Source organism: Fusarium subglutinans, assembly GCF_013396075.1.
Source record: "Fusarium subglutinans strain NRRL 66333 chromosome Unknown NRRL66333_c0000128, whole genome shotgun sequence".
NCBI classification, from domain to species: domain Eukaryota; kingdom Fungi; phylum Ascomycota; class Sordariomycetes; order Hypocreales; family Nectriaceae; genus Fusarium; species Fusarium subglutinans.
The window spans coordinates 63,232-82,933 of record NW_023502191.1 but is presented as its reverse complement, the minus strand read 5'-3'; the positions used below and the strand labels follow the sequence as shown (position 1 = coordinate 82,933).

General features: G+C 47.7%; 4 protein-coding genes across 4 annotated transcripts; 1 reads left to right on the top strand and 3 right to left on the bottom strand.

The window, feature by feature from the left end:
* Positions 1 to 5,621: 5,621 nt before the first annotated feature.
* On the bottom strand, positions 5,622 to 7,627 carry FSUBG_8928 (cysteine-rich acidic integral membrane; the record flags this gene model as incomplete). Its single annotated transcript, XM_036687386.1, has 2 exons — positions 5,622 to 7,498; positions 7,555 to 7,627. 2 exons carry the CDS (start codon positions 7,625 to 7,627, stop codon positions 5,622 to 5,624), a joined length of 1,950 nt encoding a protein of 649 aa, XP_036535583.1.
* Positions 7,628 to 9,128: 1,501 nt separating this feature from the next.
* Positions 9,129 to 10,096, top strand: FSUBG_8927 (f-box containing protein; the record flags this gene model as incomplete). Its single annotated transcript, XM_036687385.1, has 3 exons — positions 9,129 to 9,173; positions 9,227 to 9,941; positions 9,990 to 10,096. The coding sequence occupies 3 exons, from the start codon at positions 9,129 to 9,131 to the stop codon at positions 10,094 to 10,096; spliced, it is 867 nt and encodes a 288-aa protein (XP_036535582.1).
* Positions 10,097 to 10,344: 248 nt separating this feature from the next.
* Positions 10,345 to 11,910, bottom strand: FSUBG_8926 (G coupled receptor like; the record flags this gene model as incomplete). The annotated part of the gene is made up of 4 exons (XM_036687384.1): positions 10,345 to 11,049; positions 11,103 to 11,303; positions 11,364 to 11,565; positions 11,618 to 11,910. 4 exons carry the CDS (start codon positions 11,908 to 11,910, stop codon positions 10,345 to 10,347), a joined length of 1,401 nt encoding a protein of 466 aa, XP_036535581.1.
* Positions 11,911 to 13,944: 2,034 nt separating this feature from the next.
* Positions 13,945 to 15,596, bottom strand: FSUBG_8925 (allantoate permease; the record flags this gene model as incomplete). The annotated part of the gene is made up of 4 exons (XM_036687383.1): positions 13,945 to 15,076; positions 15,128 to 15,333; positions 15,384 to 15,428; positions 15,480 to 15,596. The coding sequence occupies 4 exons, from the start codon at positions 15,594 to 15,596 to the stop codon at positions 13,945 to 13,947; spliced, it is 1,500 nt and encodes a 499-aa protein (XP_036535580.1).
* Between the last annotated feature and the right edge of the window lie 4,106 nt (positions 15,597 to 19,702).

Sequence of the window (19,702 nt, the reverse complement as noted above, 5' to 3'; positions counted from 1 at the left end):
GAACGGTCAACCTCGAGGAAGATGTGGAGGTCTTGTCTCCCCCACGGCAAGACAGTGGCTTGCTCGCTGGCATAATGATGATCAAGGCCGCGATACCGTCAGCTCTATCGGTACAAGCACACAAATCCGTGTACATCTATGGGAGCTTAGTCGATGGATTTGAGGTTACACACTTCGTCATATCGTAGGTAACCCCGTACGTCTTTGCCTGGTCATTGGTATCGCTACATCTTGCGTATGGCCGCCGGACTCGGGGGCGCCGCTCTGATGGCAACACAGAAATGTCTTGCAGGAAAATGGCGCTAGAGTCTTAACAAGGGGGGTATTAGAGGGCTCGTGTTTGTAAGAAAACAAAGGATGACAAAGAAGAACTCTTGACTTGTAAACGCTTTGATGGAAGTCGAGATGTATGAGCCAAGTTCAGCAGTCAGCTTTATCCGGAAGAAAGGAAGGTACGCATGTACTTCATACTTGCCCGTATTTCCCAATGAGGTAGGTAGTACCCGGCCAAAGCTAAAGATACTCCTTCCAACATTAATTGTAACTCGACGTGTGGAAGTAGCGGGCCAAGCACCTTAGGTTCCTTTCAGATACCAACCTTACCTACCTAGGTACCTACAGTAGGTACGACTTACACAGGCCCCCAGAATTACTTAAGCTTTTGCGTCACATTAAATTCGGGCTTGATGATCTTGGCACCTTTGTCCTTCATCATTTTCCATCAACAAGGCTTGAACAACTCATTGGAGACTTGGAAATTGTCGATTTTACAAGGATCCTCCGTTTTTGCATACACGAAGCAAACGACAGCCTATGATAATTTGCGGTGCTCATCCTTACCGCGGCGGGCTAGAAAAGCTGAAGATTGCACTGCCGGCAGATGTTTCACACACATGCTACAGGACCAAATATGGCGCTATGCATCCTTTGACAGGCATCCTGCATTCACAATGCCTGGTTTACTGTGTACACGCCTCCATTTTTCAGTGAGAGAAATGGCCGAGGAGGTCGCCTGAGAGCAATGAAATACGCAATCAGCCACCTCATGCTTGTCCCGGTTTCGAGTTTCCAGATCCCAAATATCTGGGCCGTTGAACACCGTGTATCGACATAGCAGCTCAACTTCTTCACCGTGTTCTGTGCCACATTGTCGAGGACCTGTCTTGAACTACTCAAAAGCTTAATCTGATTCTTGACCACGGCCCTACCGCTGCAACTGGGTGAGAACGATACGAGCATTACAATTGGGTGGACCTCTGCGACACGGCAAGGCTGAGCTGCTGTTTGTCACTCCGAAACATTCATCAGGTCGAACCAGTCGGAACTGCAGGCAGCTTAGTATGACAGAGCCGCACACCGGGGCGGAATGTTGGAATGATGCAACACTGAACATGCTTCAAGAAAAACGATAAGCATGAGCACAAGGATACCAAAGCCTGCTCACCGAAGACTTCAGATGGTGAAACCAAGCGTTTGACAATGGCCGCAGTCTGTTATCACAAGCAAAGTATCGATATTCAAGAATGTTTCAAAGGAATAATGCAGTCAAGGACAGGATTTCTGTGCAACAGAAGGACCAAGACCTCGTTCAAAGGCAGTTATTTTTCAACGTCCTGTGTCAGATCAACCTGGGGAGATTCACGGGGAGATGTATTGGGTAAGCATCGTATCCATGACCGTCTTACGAAGAAACGAGACACAGATAGAAGAGACAAAAGGAATATTTTGTCAGATAACCAAAAAAGAAGAGGAAGAAAAAAGCCCCCCATTTCTCTCTTCATGAAAAAAAGTTAGAGTGCCACACGGGGATCTGCTGGCGGGATCCTTGCATATTGATCGACAGCCATCACAACTCGCATCGACAATGACCAGGAGGCTGTTTTTGATATCCCCAACGAGGATGTTTGAAGTTCTCAAAACTTCTGAGGGCAAGCAGGATCCTGAAATTACGGTAATGGCCAGCCTGTTTGGATGATCTCGCCGGAATCAAACCAGCACCAACGAAACAAATAGGCCTCAGATTCGGGCTATTTCATACATGCCAAGACTGTCCATTCAATGTCGAAGTTATACGTCTTTGTTTTGCATTTGCGACATGCTGCTCACTGAATCGACTGATGAGGATAATCGCCGATATCTTTAATGTTGCCGCAATGGGAGTATCTACCACGTGGAAACAAGGCCGATGTCTATCGGGCACGCCTACACACATTGGACTCAGGTACTGAGAGCCGCCACCAGGAAGCCAAGGATCGATCCTGCGTTAGGGGGAGTTGGTAGAAATGAGGGTGTGGTGGCTGACAATTTACAGCATCACGACAACAACCAAGTGAATATACACAACAACATCCAAAGAAACATACGGACTAGGAGAAGATGAATAAAGTTTCATCAGTCTTACTCCCACAACCCATAGGCTCCGTTTTCAAAAGTCAGCATAGGTGGGGATCAAACATCCAGTCATGCCGAAATGCCGGCCGCCGGCTTACACGACCTTCCTGATACATTGGTACGGATTGCCTACATTACGTTGACGGAGCAAATACCCTCCGCGCTATAACGGATGAGGCTTACGCGGGAACGGGCCGGTCTGACGCAACCTGCGGGTTTTCTCTTCCAGCTTTGGAAGTGTTTCCGAGTGGTATAAACACGCCGACGGGAAACTAGTCAGATTGGAATGAGAACTTGCCGGGCACAACCTGGGGCTGCGACCAGTCGGAAATATGCTTACTCCTTATGAAACGCGACGACTAATAAGAAAGCAGCAGGAACAGGGTCTAAGCCGCGAGGCCAGATGACGGCTTACTTGCTCAGCCCTATGAACTGATCAATCAACGCTAACGGCATCAATGTCATTGCTGACATGAGGCCTTGATCATTCCGCAGTTACTCGACTAGGCAGGGAACGACTCTAGGTATGGAAAGGCAACACAGCTTCTGAAACAGTGTTTTTTCAGCGGCCCGTCAGAGGGTTTCCTTTGGTGAACGGTAATATACAAGGGCAACCATTTTGGCGCCACATCCAGCTCCTTCACGACGATCGTTGGCTAGGTTTGAGCATGTTTATACCAGACGGACTTTGGACCTAGGTATCGCGCTCTCGCGCTTTCTTCCAAGTCCGAAGGTTGTTTGATGCATATCAGCTGATGTGGCGTGTATCCTGGTTGCCTTTGAAGACGCTTTATTGCCAAATGATATCAAGGCGGTGATAAGCATTTTGCGCTTCTGCCCTATAGAATTACATGCCACTCAATCCTCACACATCTTATTTCTTATCTTGGAAATCTGACTGAAAAACCACACCCTGTTTGATGGGTTCTTTTGTTTTTTAAGACAGATTAGTCAAGAACGGAAATTATGATGAGTGACATGCACTACATTGAGAGAAGCATGAAGCCTAAGTAACATTCAGCAACAATTTTGGTGATCAGTTATCTACGAAGCAATCAGTGGATATATACTTGTGACGGATGTTCTATACTTTCAAATTCTCAATGTAGCCCAAGGGCTCTTATTGGTACTCTTTGTTTTTCATAGCCTACCAACTGTCAGTTTGGGGGGAGTTAGATTGATGCTAAACATAGTTCCCATTGCTGGCAGCAACCCTGGGACGAATACAGGTCTAGTTACCTGGGGAGAGAAAGCAACAAGCATAAATCGGCCCTAACTCAGTCTTATGTCCGCGAAAGACTCGCGATTATAAACAAATGTCGGCTCCAAACCTCAAGGCTACTCTGACAATACCAACAGTGAGCATCGAGCTGTATGCTATCGATGAAAGATTACAACCCACCATCTCTTTCAACGAATCGGCCGACTACCACCCACCATCTATTTCATAGTCTCGAACTCATCTCTGCATAGATAATGCAATGTTTGCTGTCAAAAGTTGCTTCATGAACCCCATGTCTATCTCCCCAAACAATGTTGCACAAGATTGCGCGCGACACGGCAAACTTGTTCTCGCCGATCCCGATTCTCTGTACAACTCGACCCAGAGCGCTCCCGTCTTTCTAGCATTGCTGGCCGTCATATCAGTAATCCTAAGCGGGAAACGAGGAGACCAGATTTTCCGGGTTGACGAGATGTGCCCCCACGAGGATTTGAGTGGCAGGGAGACTGACGTGTATATCATTGACGGGATACTACGTTGTGATGTCACGACACAACTGCAAGAGCCGGCAGGGAGATGCTAATTGATGCATGCTTCTCTGATTATATGGATGTTATGGAGTGTGTTCATGTAGTAACACCAAGGAAGCTGTTGATAAGTCGACGATAATCGGATATAGAAGATTCCCCGATCTCATATGCCAAAGCACCTTTAGTTGATATCAGTAAGTGAGATAAACATGTAGATTCGTTTAACTGACACAAGCCAATGATATACATGATAGCCCACAGAGCTAAGTGGTATGCGAACTTTGCTGCAAATGCCTCTACCATGGCAGCGGAAGCGATCTCAGTCCTGACAGTCGAAAAGCACAACAGAATGCAACCCGGCGATCTTGCTGCAGTCTGTGTGTCTTTCCGTATGCCTGGAAGACTCATGTTGGCAATGATCGTAGCTCTTCTCCCCGGTCTCCCAAAACTGTCAAAGCCCCGTTCGGGGAGGTAACAATGAGGCGTTGTTTAAGCTACATACTGAGACATACAGACGGCATTATATCGGCATATGTTGCAGCTCCGATATGATACGGATATCATATATCGAGTTGCATCTCAACTGAAACATCAGAATTCCGGTATTCTATTTTTTTTCTTTTTTCTTTTGTCTTTGTTAGCGCTGATACCCCTGAGCAGGCAACTCTTGTGCTCTCTACTCCTTACCTGGAGGCGAACAGCATTCTCTGGACAAGATCCTATCTTTGTACTCCTTTGTCGGAGATTATATGACACAACATATCTCTCTCCCCCAATTCAGGGTCCACGCAGCATAACGCCGCATAACCAAAAACCCTGTCTGTTCCCTCGCCATCACTTGCCTTTATAGCGTCTCACAACTTAGCGGCGATCTCGAGAAACCCGCCCTTCTCCTTCAATCGGCGGGTAGACGATGGGGACTCTATTCGCTATCTGCCCAAGGTGCCGAGTTACACAATCTGCTTTGTGAAAGGATAACCCCATATCCTGGATGAATGACACTTTGATAAAATGATGTGCTTCTCACTTGCAGATGTTTCATATGTCAGATCGACGATCATATGCTTGTTTTCTGGTAACATGTCTCGGTAAAGTCAATGGGGTAATTGATTATGGTGAGGAACAATGTTGATCACTTGGCTCTTGTCATGGTTATACTCAAGCCAACTCGAATCCAAACGCATGTATATTGCTTGACAGAATCAAAAGTAACTTTGAAAGACCCAATTCTTAAGGAAAGGCTTTGAGCTATTCGTAACACAAAACCAATCAAGCTCGGAGTATGACTCCACGATGTGCTTGTCCCATCTTAGCCACACCTAGTTCTTTGAGAAGCTTCATTATGTAACCGGACCGTCAAATACCAAGTAAGCATTACTCGGCCATCTTCTCCTTCACAGTTCCATTTCGGGATGGCCACTCATAAATCAGAAATGGGCTCTCTCATACGCTGTCAGTTATAGGCCTAATGAAATACTCTAGGCACCGGTTGTGGTAGCGGGGTCAACAGTAGTAGTTGCAGTCGTAGTGCCCGCGGGGCTAGCCGATGAAGTCGTAGGAGTGTCATCGACGGGAGCGCCATCGACAGCGGATGAAGTGGTAGCTGCTCCAGTGGCACTCGTAGTAACGGTGGTTGTTGCTGTTCCAGTAGCGGCGGCAGAAGTAGAATCAGAGGAGGCCAGTGCTGGCGAAGACGTAGTATCTGAAGCAGCAGGATCGCTAGAAGCACTCGTAGTAACCGCAGCAGCAGCTGTTGTGGTAGTGGTTGTGGCAGCCGCTGCGGGAGATGAAGTAGCTGCTGGTGAGGATGCAGCGTCAGAAGAAGATGTGCTGGCGCTTGTGGATGGGGTATCAACAGTGGATGTCACAGTGGCAGTAACAACTACTGTAGAAGTTGAATTAACAGTGTCAGTCACTACGGAAGTCGCATCGACAGTCGCAGTCTCAGTGCTGGTCTCGGTAGATGTCACGTCGGTGGGAGTTCCTGTGGCTGTTACAAAGACAGTCTGGGTTGTTGTCACAGTGGCCGTGCTTGTGTCAGTAGCATTGACAGTTGCAGTGGTAAAGACAGTATCAGTCTGGAAGGCCGTGGAAGTACTGTTGACAGTTGAGGTCACCGTGTCAGTCTCGAAGGCTGTAGCTGTGGTGTTGACAGTTGACGTCACCGTATCTGTCTGGAAAGCAGTGGCCGTAGTGTTAACAGTAGAAGTCACTGTATCGGTCTGGAAAGCAGTGGCTGTAGTGTTGACAGTTGAAGTCACCGTATCTGTCTGGAAAGCAGTGGCTGTGGTGTTGACAGTCGAAGTGACAAAGTCTGTAGCAGTGGTGTTGACTGTTGCAGTCGTGAAAGCCGTATCAGTCTCGAAAGCAGTGGCTGTAGTGTTGACAGTTGAAGTCACTGTATCTGTCTGGAAAGCAGTGGCCGTAGTGTTAACAGTAGAAGTCACTGTATCGGTCTGGAAAGCAGTGGCTGTAGTGTTGACAGTCGAAGTGACAAAGTCTGTAGCAGTGGTGTTCACAGTTGCAGTCGTGAAAGCCGTATCGGTTTCGAAAGCAGTCGCCGTAGTGTTAACAGTCGAAGTAACAAAGTCTGTTGCAGTCGTGTTGACTGTTGCAGTGGTGAGAACCGTATCAGTTTCGAATGAAGTGGCCGTAGTGTTGACAGTTGAAGTAACAAAGTCTGTTGCTGTAGTGTTCACTGTCGCAGTGATATCAACAGTAGAAGTAACGAAAGCCGTGTTAGTCTCGACTGTTGTAGCCGTGACATTGACAGTTGAGGTAGCGTTCACCGTAGCAGTGGTGAGAACCGTATCGGTCTCAAAAGCGGTCTCTGTGGCATTGACCGTGGAAGTCTGAGTGACGGTAGTTGAGTTTGTGACCAAGACAACAGTTGTAGCAGTAGTCGCTTCGGTAGTGAAGTCAGTCTCTGTGGACGTGAACAGCACCGTAGAGTTGACTGTAGCAGTCTCGGTGCTGGTCTCGACATCAACCTCAGTAGTCGTGAACAGAGCTGTGCTGTTAACAGTGTTGGTCGCGGTGCTGGTGACCTCTTCTGTCTCTGTAATGGTAAAGACAGCAGTAGAGTTAACAGTTGCAGTTGTGGTGGCAACGTCCACATCGGTCTCTGTGGACGTGAACAAGACCGTTGAGTTGACAGTGGTAAACTCAGTCACTGTGGCGTTGACAGTAGCAGTACTAGTCGTAGCAACACGATCCACCTCGGTAGAAGTGACGACGGCCGTTGAGTTAACGGTATTGGTCTCAAACACAGTGTCTGTAACGGTGTCCGTCGCCGCATCAGTGATATTCAGCGTGGCGGTAGTAGTCACATCGAGGGTTGCGGTTGTCACGCTTGCTAAGGCGTTCTGTAAGTAGATGCTCTATATCTTTCATGATTCTTTTGCTACTTACCCGGTGGGCAGGGGACTGCAAGGGCAGACTCGGCTGCCAGAAGGCCGAGGCCCACCAGAGTGTTGAAACGCATTGCTTCGAAAGAGCTGTGCCGTGTAGGAGAGGTTCAAAGGAGGTTGATAGAGAAGCAAGGATCTCCCAGGGTCAATGAGACTTTATAGAAACATGGTCACTTGATCCTGCGAATGGGACGCCTTCTCCGATTGCGTTGTGAGTTGAGAGCCATGGCGTCTACCTCCCCTCAGTAATCGGACCATATAGAAAGTTACGGCCCTATCGTTTTGAGCCTCAGATCTTTTCCCGCCAATTCTTGGCCTTCAATATGTGTTTGTTGTTGAAAAGATGTTTACGGCGCTCGCATATTGGGTTGGTTTTGGCCGAGCACATATTCGATACGGGAAAGAGGCTGATAATACGATTTCTTGAATACCAAAATCGATCGCACCTTATGTTGAGGCTGAACCTTGAGGAAGACTCCAAGCGGATATGTTGAGCATTTGAGGCTCTTGAGGATATGTCTTGGTGAGGTTGGAGACTATAATAAGGATATTTCGATACAGGGAGGCAGTTTACTAAGGTAACCTGTAATGGATACCTTCCTCTGTAAGGTAGGTAATTTAGAGTCTTCCTTCCTATAATGTTTGAGTGCTTTGTGGTCGTTGAGTTGAAGGTTGAGGGAAGGTTGAGGTTAACCGGATTAAAGTGGGACGCCTTCCGCGTTTACAAACTGGGTCCCCGTTAAGCCCCACTCCGCTCCGGGTCCTGGCTCCGGCATTCATTCACAAGTACCGCTAACTAAGAGCTTCACAACCTAAACAGTCTTATACAAGCACAAATATTTCGTTCATTAGGGAATTTGGCTTATAATGAAGCTTCTGATTGGGTACGCTCTCGTATAAAAGACATCTCTTGTGGCTAAGATGGTTTCATGTCGGCGTCAAACACTCAACGCCGAAAGTCAACAGCCGCGCGTTAGATTTCAACAGACTCAATGGCCACTTGTCGTTCTGTTGAGAGAAGATCAAGCTATGGAGGAGCCAATCGAGTGGCATACAACTTCTGTTGGGGTCATAACCTCGAGATATATACAAAGGGGTTAGTTTGAAGATTATAGTGTGGGTATTAACCTATACCTGTCACGCTTTGAAGCATCCCTTGGTTGTGAGCAGGGAATCTATCAGCTATATTTGGTATGTAAGGATTCTCGATTGGTACAAGATTTGATAATGCTATCAACTTATCAAAGATGCAGAGACAAGTATTTCGTCATTCGGATTGGCGGATGCTGACTAAATTAGTCCGCCCCTCCCCCGCGTTTTAGGACATTTATTTGATGAAGCTGTCACCTCATCTTGAAGCTACAAAGTTACCTACCTATACTCAACATAACATAACACGGCCAAAAACTGAGTATCCTTCTATCAGCGCCCAAATCTTCTTTCCACTAGCTTCAATATACGCCCGCTATTTTTATCTGTTTGCTTATTCTTCTCTATTGAGGTTGTTTGTTGTTTGTAGACAATATACCCGCTGTCTGTCGTATCGCCGCCACCTTCAGAGAGCCCTAGTCTATGATGATGACGACTCACGATAGCTTCATCGAAACTCTACCAAACGAAGTGAATTTTCTCAAGAAAACATGAGGAATTTTAAGGAATTGACTTTCTCTTAGACTCTCATCTCAATCTTAGCCCCCTTCTCAACCCAAGATCTACTCTCTTTCGCCCCGATTAACCGCCGCATCTGCTCTCTTGTCACTCGTCTCCTCCACCAACGCCTACTTCAAGCTGCGCCCCTTCCAGACAATAAGCTTATTTTAGAGTGTTACCATCCAAGCGATCAGCTTTACACACCTTATTTGGCATGCAGCTACCAGGGTATCGTGGGGCAGGACGGCCAGCCTATCGGTGAACAAGATACGCCTGAGTTGTCTGTGTCTGATCTTAGAGCTTTCTATGCTTCTTATAAGCCCGTCTTTGCGCCGGAGAACCAAAGTATCAAGAGGAGCCGAAGACGTCCCACTGAGGCGCAGCCCTCCGATGATGTTGAAGATGATACCGCCACTCAAGATGTGAACCTTGATGATGGCGAAATGTTCTCTCAGCTTTGTGCTGTTACGAACCTTGTCAAGGAGGGACCAAGGAGCGGACTGTTCATAAGCCATGTCAACATTGTCGATGGGGTCATCCGCGTCTTCCGAAAGTGGCTCGCCAAGATGGCCAGTAGACAGGATAAGTCTCAGTCTGACTCTGAGAATATTATCTGGATTGATACGCATAACAACGTTGGGATACGATTCAGCGTTTCACCGGCAGCATCTGAAACGATGCCACTCATTTCGGGTCCAGATGATGATCCACCAGTTCACTACAGGCTTGTGTATAAAGGTATGATCCGAGTTCATAATTTCTCGATATTATGCTGATTAGTGACAGAATTGCTCGTAAGAACGAGTAGTCTTCTCCTGGCTGTGGAACAATCTGCGGTGCAGGAAATTGGAAACTCTGGAAAGACTCTTGTGATTCACGGCGCTGCCATGTAACCGAGCCATGGAATTCTTGATACCTATACATAATTATCACTCTGAGCCGTTCAGAGATGTGCCTTCAGTTGCCTTCAGTTGAAAACATTCCATATCAGTTGTCACCTATAGATGCCCAGTTATCGTCAAGTCTAGTATTCTATCTAGGTTGCGATACACATCGCCACTCATCACAAGCCATAAATCTTATCAGCGTACATATAGGCCAGACATAAGAAAAGGATCCCCTCTGAAAAACACCCTCCCCCTCAAAGACTCGCCGATCTCTTGCCCGGCGCCTCTCCCATTCTTCGCAGCTCAACGTCACTACCGGAGTCTGTGTCGTCCAGGAAACTCTCGCCGCTTCTTCCAACATGCTCATCATGCTCCACCCGCGTCTCGATCGTCTCTCTATCCAGCGCTTGAGGATGGCACAGGTTTCTGTACCACTCTCGAAGGGGCTTTCCACTCGTTACAAAGAAAATCACCGCGTTCCAGAGTCCTTGGAGGGGAAGGACGGCGGCCGTGGCAACGTGGTACTCGTAGGGGGACGTACCGACGAGCCAGCTGTGGATGCGGTTCAGACTGCTCGGGATCCAAGTCACCAGCACACTAAGGGCGAAAAGGAAGCTCGTGCGTAAGTAAGCCCGCTTGATGGGATCGTCGATGACGAATTTGTTGACGGTTCGGTTCGTCGCTGATGTTATGCGACGGAGAGGGGACATGCTAGTTCGCTCTCTGCTGTCAATGCCAGGAGATATAGAGGTCGAGAAGTAGTGACTGTGAGATCCCTGCACGACACGTGGATTCTCGTCAAAGGAGACTTGGGGTGACGATGGACCAGCAGTGTAAGCGGGCTTGGGTTCACTAGGGAGATGGTTCGCCGAGGGTGTTGAGTGAACGACCTGGACTTCGGTGACGATAGTGCCGTAGAAGCAGTCTTGAGGAACTGACAGGAACTCGACTTGGCGTTGCTATCAAGTGTTAGTTGGGTAACTTGTGGGCTATTTGGATCATGCAGACTTACAGCTTGGGGCTGGGGTGGCTCAACAAGAGCTGGCTCTCGACTCATCGAGGCAGTCAAACTCTTGAGTTGGTTCCGAGTATGGAAGACATGGTAACCAACCATGAAGTAGAAGATGATAGAGCCAGCTATACAGACCCAGACGAGCATATAGTACGTATATATACGAATTCCTTCCCAATCCTGGTTGACCCAGCACCAGATCTGTCATCGAGTCAACAACAATGCCCCCTTTTCTTGATTCGATGCCCAGGGTAGACTTACAGTGGCCTCACCAAACACAAGGCCGCGGTCCGGGGTTCTAACCAGAAGCAACGCCATGGCAATAGCAAAAGGGCCACCGTAACAAATGAGACAATATATCCACCACCATCTTCGGAATGAGTCGGGTTTGGCGCGGAAGAAGAAGACGAGGAAGACGTTGAATGCCATGGCCAGAGACCACCAAGGATCAGACTGCATGAACCTATATGAGGTCAGTGAGTACTAATAAAATGAGGTAGTGAGGGGCAACTCACATATGAAACATGAAACTCTGAGCCTGACAAAGAGGCGAAGCGACGCCTAGATCCAAACCATCCAAGGCGATGATACTCGCAACACTGGCACCAACATTCGCGACGCTCGCAAACACGATGAAGGTGTTTTGAACATTTCGAACTTTGGGCACAAGCGCATACGCGACAAAGATACAGAGGACAGCGACCAAGCTGACAGCGCCTCCTATACGCTCAAACAGCACCAGCGTGGTCCTCTGAGTCGGCTCGAGTTCAATAGACATGCCTCTCCCCGTGACGAACTTGTGACTCATTTTATAGTTGGTATCTTCTCGTTTCCCGAGTCCCCGAGTAAGGGAGTGGGGGGGGTGAGCCAGTGCAAGAAGCAAAAGAAATGATTGGTATGAAGCAAACAAAGGTGAAAAGTTGAGGATGAAGAGAAGAAAAGGGAATGGAAGAGAGGGAGAGGAGGAGTGAGGTGAGGTGAGGTGAGGTGACGGAGTGTCAAGTGATGCCCTGTTATTTTTGCGTAACTCGTTGTTCAAATGTACAAGAAAAGAAGGGAAATGGACGATGGCACAAGAGAGTGAGTGAGAGAAAAGAGAAGAGAAGAGGGATAACAATGGTTTGAGCGAGTCGTCCAAAGAGGGCCAAGGTCGAAGCGTCGTGTTACATTAACGCGATGCAAGCACCCGCTTCTGCCGTTGCCGTTAGACGAGGGATCTTTTGCCTCTTATGTTTTTGGGCTGTGAGAGGATGATTTCGATTTCTCGACAAGCGAACACTGGGTATTTGTGGTCTCGGCAGAGAGAGAGGGAGAGTAGTCTGCTTGATAGAATTGTGTTAGTTTGACCAAACATGTCATATACACAATCTCTCTCTCTAATCTCTCTTGGCTCTGCAACTTGCCTTTTTCTCATCCGCTGATCCTTTCGAGTTGTTGCCCTCCAGGAGAAAGAGATATCATAGAGTGAGTGAATGTGTGTTGTCTCTTCTGAATTCCCACCAACACTTGAATTATAATGTTGGCTGATGTAGGCTTTCCAGTGACAGTGACAGTGACACTGATGACCAAGGCACCCTCTCTATGTATCTCTATCTCTCACTCTAGGTATGGAGAAGACACAACACAACTCGAGATATCTCCTCTCTTAAGAATCAATATCTCACCAACTGTCAATCACTGTCAGTCACTGTCACGCTCACCTTGGCCAACACCAACTTTATACTGTCCACCAAACATCCATCCCCCCCAGATTCTCGTCCCCAGATTTGTCCCATCTCCCGTTGATAGTCTCAGTTTTCAACCAAAACGGTCAGTCCATACCAAAAGCGGTGACTCGATAGGGCCAATACTCGACTCCTTCACTACCTGTTGGTCCTCTCTACGATCCAAACACACAAACAAAGGCGCCCCTCGAACGAGTCTCGACGTTGCATCTTCCACCCCGCAATCTGAGGCTTGGCCTTGGCATCGCCTGTGCGTTTTGCTAGTCTCGATCTCTGTAGATGAGATGGCATGGTCCCAACTCTCAGCCTCCCCGGACTCGGAGAGACCTAGCTTCTCCTGAACTCGACTAAACTGAAGCCCATACAAATAAAGATGGCGAGTTAACCGAGCTCTAGTACGTTATAATTGCGGTGAGAGAGGGAAAGGAGAAACATGGGCTTCAATTTCAAGGCTAGAGCTGTAAGCTCCCGTGGGCTGAATCAGAGTGTGACATCACCAGCACCTTTCTCGGCGCAGACTCGAGCTCGATTAGCCCTTTACCCGCTGACGAGCGAGGCTTGGGCCTCTATCGTTTGGAGCTGGGCTAATTATGAAACGTGGCGGGTGGCTGCTGCGACAAACAATAGCCTTGATCCAATTACTCTGCTCTCCTTGGCACATCCAATGTATGTATGTCTAGGGAGGCAATGTCTACAGTATCTGTGTCTGCATCGCATAGGCTAATCTATTTCAGGTACGGGTCCGGCTTGGTATAGGTCAGCAGATTCAGCTGCATATTTACCCTCCTTGTTTGCTTGTTTGCTTGTTTGCTTCTTTTCTCTGGCTGGCTGAATCTCAAATCAGGCTCTGGAATGCTATCCTGACCTACTTTTCTAGAACACGCAAAACTCATTCAATTGGCTATTCCAAGGACAAACCCACAGAACAGTTTCTTACCTGCAGCTCTCGCATGAGAGAATTATGCACACAGCCGTCACAAAATGCAGAGAAAAGAGTTAACAAGTCAGCTAATAAGTCAAAATGGATCGATTGAGCTCAGCGCCACTTTACAATCTAGCTAACAAAAGAGCTCGAACACTATAAACCCTGTATCATGCCATCCACCACTAAAAAATCATTACAGTGTGTAAAGGAAATCGGGTCGCTTATCTCCCATCTCATGGATCTCCGCCTCAGACTTGCCCTCCACCAAGTGATCCCGCTCACCAGCCAACCGCGCCTTGTTCTCCCGCGAGAGCAACACATACATCAGCAGACTTCCACAAAAGATACCACCAAACATATAGGCCAGGACGGTTCCGTGTCCTGGGTAGAATCGTGGACCGTTGATGAAGACGTTGCTGCTCACAACACCATTGAGGTTGCCCCATCCTATGACAAACCCAAGAGTGATGCCTCGCTTGTAAACACCCTCAACATTGTTGGCGACCCAACTGATCGTGATTGGAATGACAGGGTAGATACCCAGGGCACCCAGGAAGCAACCAGTGTACTGAACAGCAGGGTTGGTGGAAGCGATAAGCATGATGAAGCCTGCCATGCCGACAGGGGCAGCGCACAGGTTGAAGATGCCTCGCTTGTTGAGTCTGTCTGAATACATACCAACGCAAATAGTAACTACTGCGGCCAAAGCGTAGGGTGGTACACTGAGAAGCTGGTTCTTGACGACGGCCTTCTTGTCGGTGAAGGCCATGTTTTGGATGATGGTAGGCAGGAAAACGCTGAAAGAGTACAGGGGCATCAGGGGCCCCATGTAGATGAGCATACCGCAGTAGGTCTTCCAGTCGGTGATGGACTGCCAGAAGTACTTCATCTTGAATTGTTCGTCCTGGGCAGATGATTGCTTGTCGGCGGTGAGTCGATAGATGACACGAGCTCGTTCCTCTTCAGTGATAAACTTGGCATCGGTAGGGAAATCGTGGACCATCCAGAACGAGATGATACCAACAATGATGGTCATGAGACCTTCAAGGATGAAAATCCATGCCCAGCCAGCAATACCGGAGACACCATCCATCTTCTGGATAGCAGCAGCCAAGAGACCACCGAAAGAACCGGCAAGAGCTGCAGCTGAGAAGAACCACGCGGCACGAGCACCGAATTCGGATCGCTTATACCAGCAGGAAAGGTAGTAGTTAATACCGGGGAAGAGGCCGGCTTCTGTGACACCAAGGAACCATCGAGCAGCCATGAGGCCGTCCCAGGTCTTGACAAAGCCCATTCCCAGCATTGAAGCACCCCAGAGGATCCTGAATACAAATTAGTTTTGTGCTAGTGGTTTAGTAAGGATTTGAACTCACATGATGGCAGGAATGAAGATGGATGGCTTGGACCACTTGAGCAGGACATTGGCAAGAGGCTCAAAGACGGCGTATGAGATGTAGAAAATGGTCAAAGTCAGGTTAAAATGGTGAGTGTCCATATGTATATCATCCATTAAACCAGCGATCTTTGCATTTCCGATATTGGTTCGGTCGAGGAAGCAGATGAGGTAAAGGAGGCAGAGCTGGATTGTGGTTAGTAGGTTACATGTTATATAGTGCAGAGTTGTCATACCCAAGGAACAAGTTTCATATCGATCTTTCGAAGCAACTTCTTCTCCTGAAACTTTGTTAGTGCAGGTCATCAAACAATTGTTCCAATGCCACTTACAGCTTCCCTTGCCTCTTCCTCAGTAAGTCCAGCATAAGGGTCATTGATACCAGCAAGATCAACCTCCGAGGTAGAGGCCTTCTCCTCCAAAGTTTCCTTTCGATCGTAGTCGCTCATGGTGAAGGAATCCAAAACAATTGATGAGATTGATAGACAAGGGTCGTAGGTAAGGTAATCTATCGTAGGATCACACGAGAAGGTGATGGGTAGAAGTAGGGCCGGCTTCTAAAAAACGTGGTGGGAAGGAACTGATGGAGGACAAAGGATGCGGAGAAGCAACCAGCCGAGACAGAAGGGGAGGAAGGAACCTAAGAATGGAGGCTCAAAAGAGGAGGAAGGTGGTATCTGAGCAACAGAATCTCGTCAATATGAGAGACAGACAGAAGGAGCTGTAGGGCCAAATCAAGTCAAGTATGGAAGGCAATTCCCGAACCCCAGACGCGGGAGTGACGGTGCAAGTGCAACAAGGGGGAAGGAAGGAAACCCTCTTATTTGCGTCGTAGGTATCAACGAGGCGAGAAACGGGAGAACGAAACAAGCAAAGGAAGAAGCAAGTTTCTGTTTCTGTCTCTGTCTCTGTTTCTGTTTCTGTTTCTGTTCTTGATGATAGTTGTAGATGCTTGACTGTTCTGGTAGGATATCTCGTTCGAAAAACCTGGGGAAAGTGGCCCTTTTAATAGTCAACTATTCTAACATCCCCCAGGCTTGAGTCTAGGTATATCCTAGGAAAGCCTCACTTCTCAACATAAAGTACTACTAGCTAGACCCCCAACTCAGCGTGTGGAGAAGTTGGGCGTCCACGTTTCTCGTCTTGAGCCAACGATGGAGGGATGATAGCCTCGTTAGTGCGGAGAGAAAGGAATTGGAGTAGTAGTCTATGCAACCATAACAACAACCCTTGGATTCCCTTGTCTCCTCCGTTTGTCCGTCCGTTTACTGCAGCCGACTATACTAGACTAACCGACGAACCACATGTCAGAATCCTTCTTTATGTATGTATCTCTCCTCCACATTTGCAGGGTATGAAAATGAAAAATTCTCTTATGTCTCAGAAGGGGAGGGGGTGTAGAGAAATACTCGCCGCATGAGAATCTTGAGAATCTTGCTTTTCTTTTCTCTCTTGCGGGGGCTTGGGGTACCTTTGCAGGGAATACAATCCTTGCACACACGCACGCATCAACTTACATATACTTACATTGTCCTTGAGCTGATATGACTTCACTTTAATTAGGTAGATGAAAATCATTATGGAGCCCGGCAGATGGGCCATGTAACGCCAAACGTGACGCTGTTTTTTGTCTTTTTCTTTCCTTGTGTTTCCGAGGGGCGGCCACGCGAGATGGCGCTCTGAGCGTGTTGGGCCATGTAACTCATGTGCGAGGTGTGAGCCGTGATGAAGGGAAAGGTGAGAGGTGAGAGAGGGATAGAGAGAGTTGGGTCAGACTAGCGAACATGATCACTAACTACCTTAATTGGTTTACAGGGCAGCAGATCATCAGGGTTTGGGTGTAGGTACTGTAGTTTGGTTAGTGTCAATCACTAAACGAATCTCCAATGCCAAGTTGAAGTTTATTTTCCCCAACTTAACAGTCTTACCTCTAGTAGCGATCAGCGCCGTGTCTTCCGAGGACTAACGCACTGGGATAGAATTGATCGACGTACATGTACCATTATTTCGAAGCCTGCTGAAATCGGATCGTGCATGGCATCTCATCTCATGTAATGTAATGTAATATCATGTCATGTAATGTCATGTTACTGTGTCCCCAGATGAAAGACCTTGTGTTCAGAGATGACGGGGGACGGGCCATGTCATGTCATCCCATTCTTGACACAGACGCAAACATGTCCCTAAAGAGACTCAGACTCAGATTCAGACTCAGATTCAGTCAGATTCACGGATTCTAATTCTAGGGCTCACTGATGATCAACTAAACCGCTTGTTTTCACATCTCTCCCTATACGTACATTGTCGGATCCGCTGTTTGTCACTTTGCATTAGGTCCAACTATCGGAAGCGCGTCTTCCAAAACTAACCTTGTCTTGTATCCCCTCATCAGTCCCAGTTTTCCTCTCCTACATCCGCTGCTCTATCACAGCCAAGACTTTGTATCTCCATTCTCAACGGCACTTTGAGTTTCCCCTCTTCTCACGGACAACCCAATCAACATACTCTCATATGATCCAATCACTGCTTGAGCCAAGATCTTCAGCCAGGAACAAGGAAGAGATCATGGCTTCATTCTAGGCCAGTATTCTCATACTAACAGCTAACTAACTAGTAAACCGCATCAAACACCTTTCGAGTAAGTCCAACGAATCAGAGACTCTCAATATGTTTCGTGATACAAACCAATCTTCAAAAGGCTATTCGTTCCCTCCTTTAGTCTCCCCTCCCACGGTATAGCACGGTCCAGTCCCGGTGTTTGCTCCGCACGCTACGGTCTTCCCGCCGGTCCCGGCCACGTTTTTGGGAGTGACATCGCCTGGAACATCAGCCCGTTAAAAACCTTTTGGAGATGGTTTAGCGCTAGGGAACCTGCATATGACGCTCCATTTCTGGAACGCGCCCTGAAGCGAGGAAGAGACTCTGTCCAGTCGTGCTCTTGTGATTCTTCAGCCACGCCGTCGATGCCGTTATTATAGCTTGTGAGAGCAGTTCAAGCAGGCCAAGACGGTGAGTAGAGATTTCAGCTCGGATACGTACACGTTGAAATGAAGATGTGCAAGGTGCAGTATAATAGTTGGACTGAGTATACATATGTGGCTGCTTGGGAATGAGACAAGCAGAAGGCTATCTCTCACCGGTCAAACAGTTCAAATATCTATCACATTTCCACTTATTCTAGGCAGCAATGAAATACAATGCATTATCAGGTATCAAGTAATGATCAATTGTATTTTTACATGATAACAGCATCTCATCGTCTACAATGCCCTCAGTCTTACCCCATCTTCCCCGCAATCTTCAACTTAGACTACCCGTTCCCCCACCCAAGCCATCCATACCAAAACTTCAAACATCTCCAGCTTCTCCACAGATCCCTTCAAACTCAAACTCAAACTCTCAAGATACATTGCAAACCGCGTCATTCTCGTCTGTTCCTCCTAACCCCATCTTTTAAATCCTCAAATCTTACTGGCTCTTCAATCTATTCCCCTCAGGGATCTTTGGAGTGGTCTGATGAATGGGAACCGGCGGCGCGGAGGCGAAAGCCCGTTCAACGCCGTAGCGCCCGGCTTAGTCCCCGGTAGTTGAATATTCTGGATGCCTTCTCCAGCAAAATGATTTGATGAGCCCATCGCGGCGGCCGCGGGAGCCAGCCACGCGGAGATCAAGCGCCGTTTTCTCACCTCCACACGGCTCCCCCCCCTCCCCCCCCCGTTGATGATATTTCCCCAGAATTGCTTCATGTCAGAGCAGGTATTCCCCAGGCTGAGCATCTCAGTATGAATTCGGGACGGAGATGCCTTCGCATAGTGAATCTCCTTCCCCACGATTCTTCAAAACGTATTCCTTGTTGTTCAAGATCCTGGGGATGATGCCACAATGTACTGGACTAGGCCGTTCAAGGCCATTGTAAGCACTTGACTCAGGATACTATGAGTAGGTATCGCGGATGAGTAAATCTAGACGACACCATCCAACTTACAAGGTGCCACCTGAAAGGTGAGGAAGTTGTCCGAAACTCCGGTACCTTATCCTAGAAAACAGCCCATTATTTCGATACACTATTGACTGAATGTAACCACAATCCTTCCAGTCTGATTTTTCTTACCGACTCCTTGGCATTGGATTCCTCGGCCTCAGTCCTCGGAAAGCGTTTGTTCTTGTTCTGCATTTCCAGCCAGCAATTTCGAGTCTGTACTCCTTAATCTTGAATACCTCTCCTTTCAGCCCATGTTTACCCTTAATATAATCCTTTATTAGGTCACTCCCTGTGCTTCCAATCAGCTCTTTCAAATCGATTCCGACAAGTTAAGCTTAAATAAACGCTCCTATCATACTCAGAAATCCTGACCGAAAGGGAGCCTGCAGGTCACGGTGTACTCCAAGATTATTTCCCAGTAACGGCTGATTGCATTCGATAAACGCAGCTGAGTTCTCATTTTGCATTCTTCCGGGGATCTTATGTCTAATTTCATATTATTAGTCCTCGACTTGGCGATAACACCAAGTTACACAACGCTATAACCGTACAACACCACTCTCCATGCAGCCA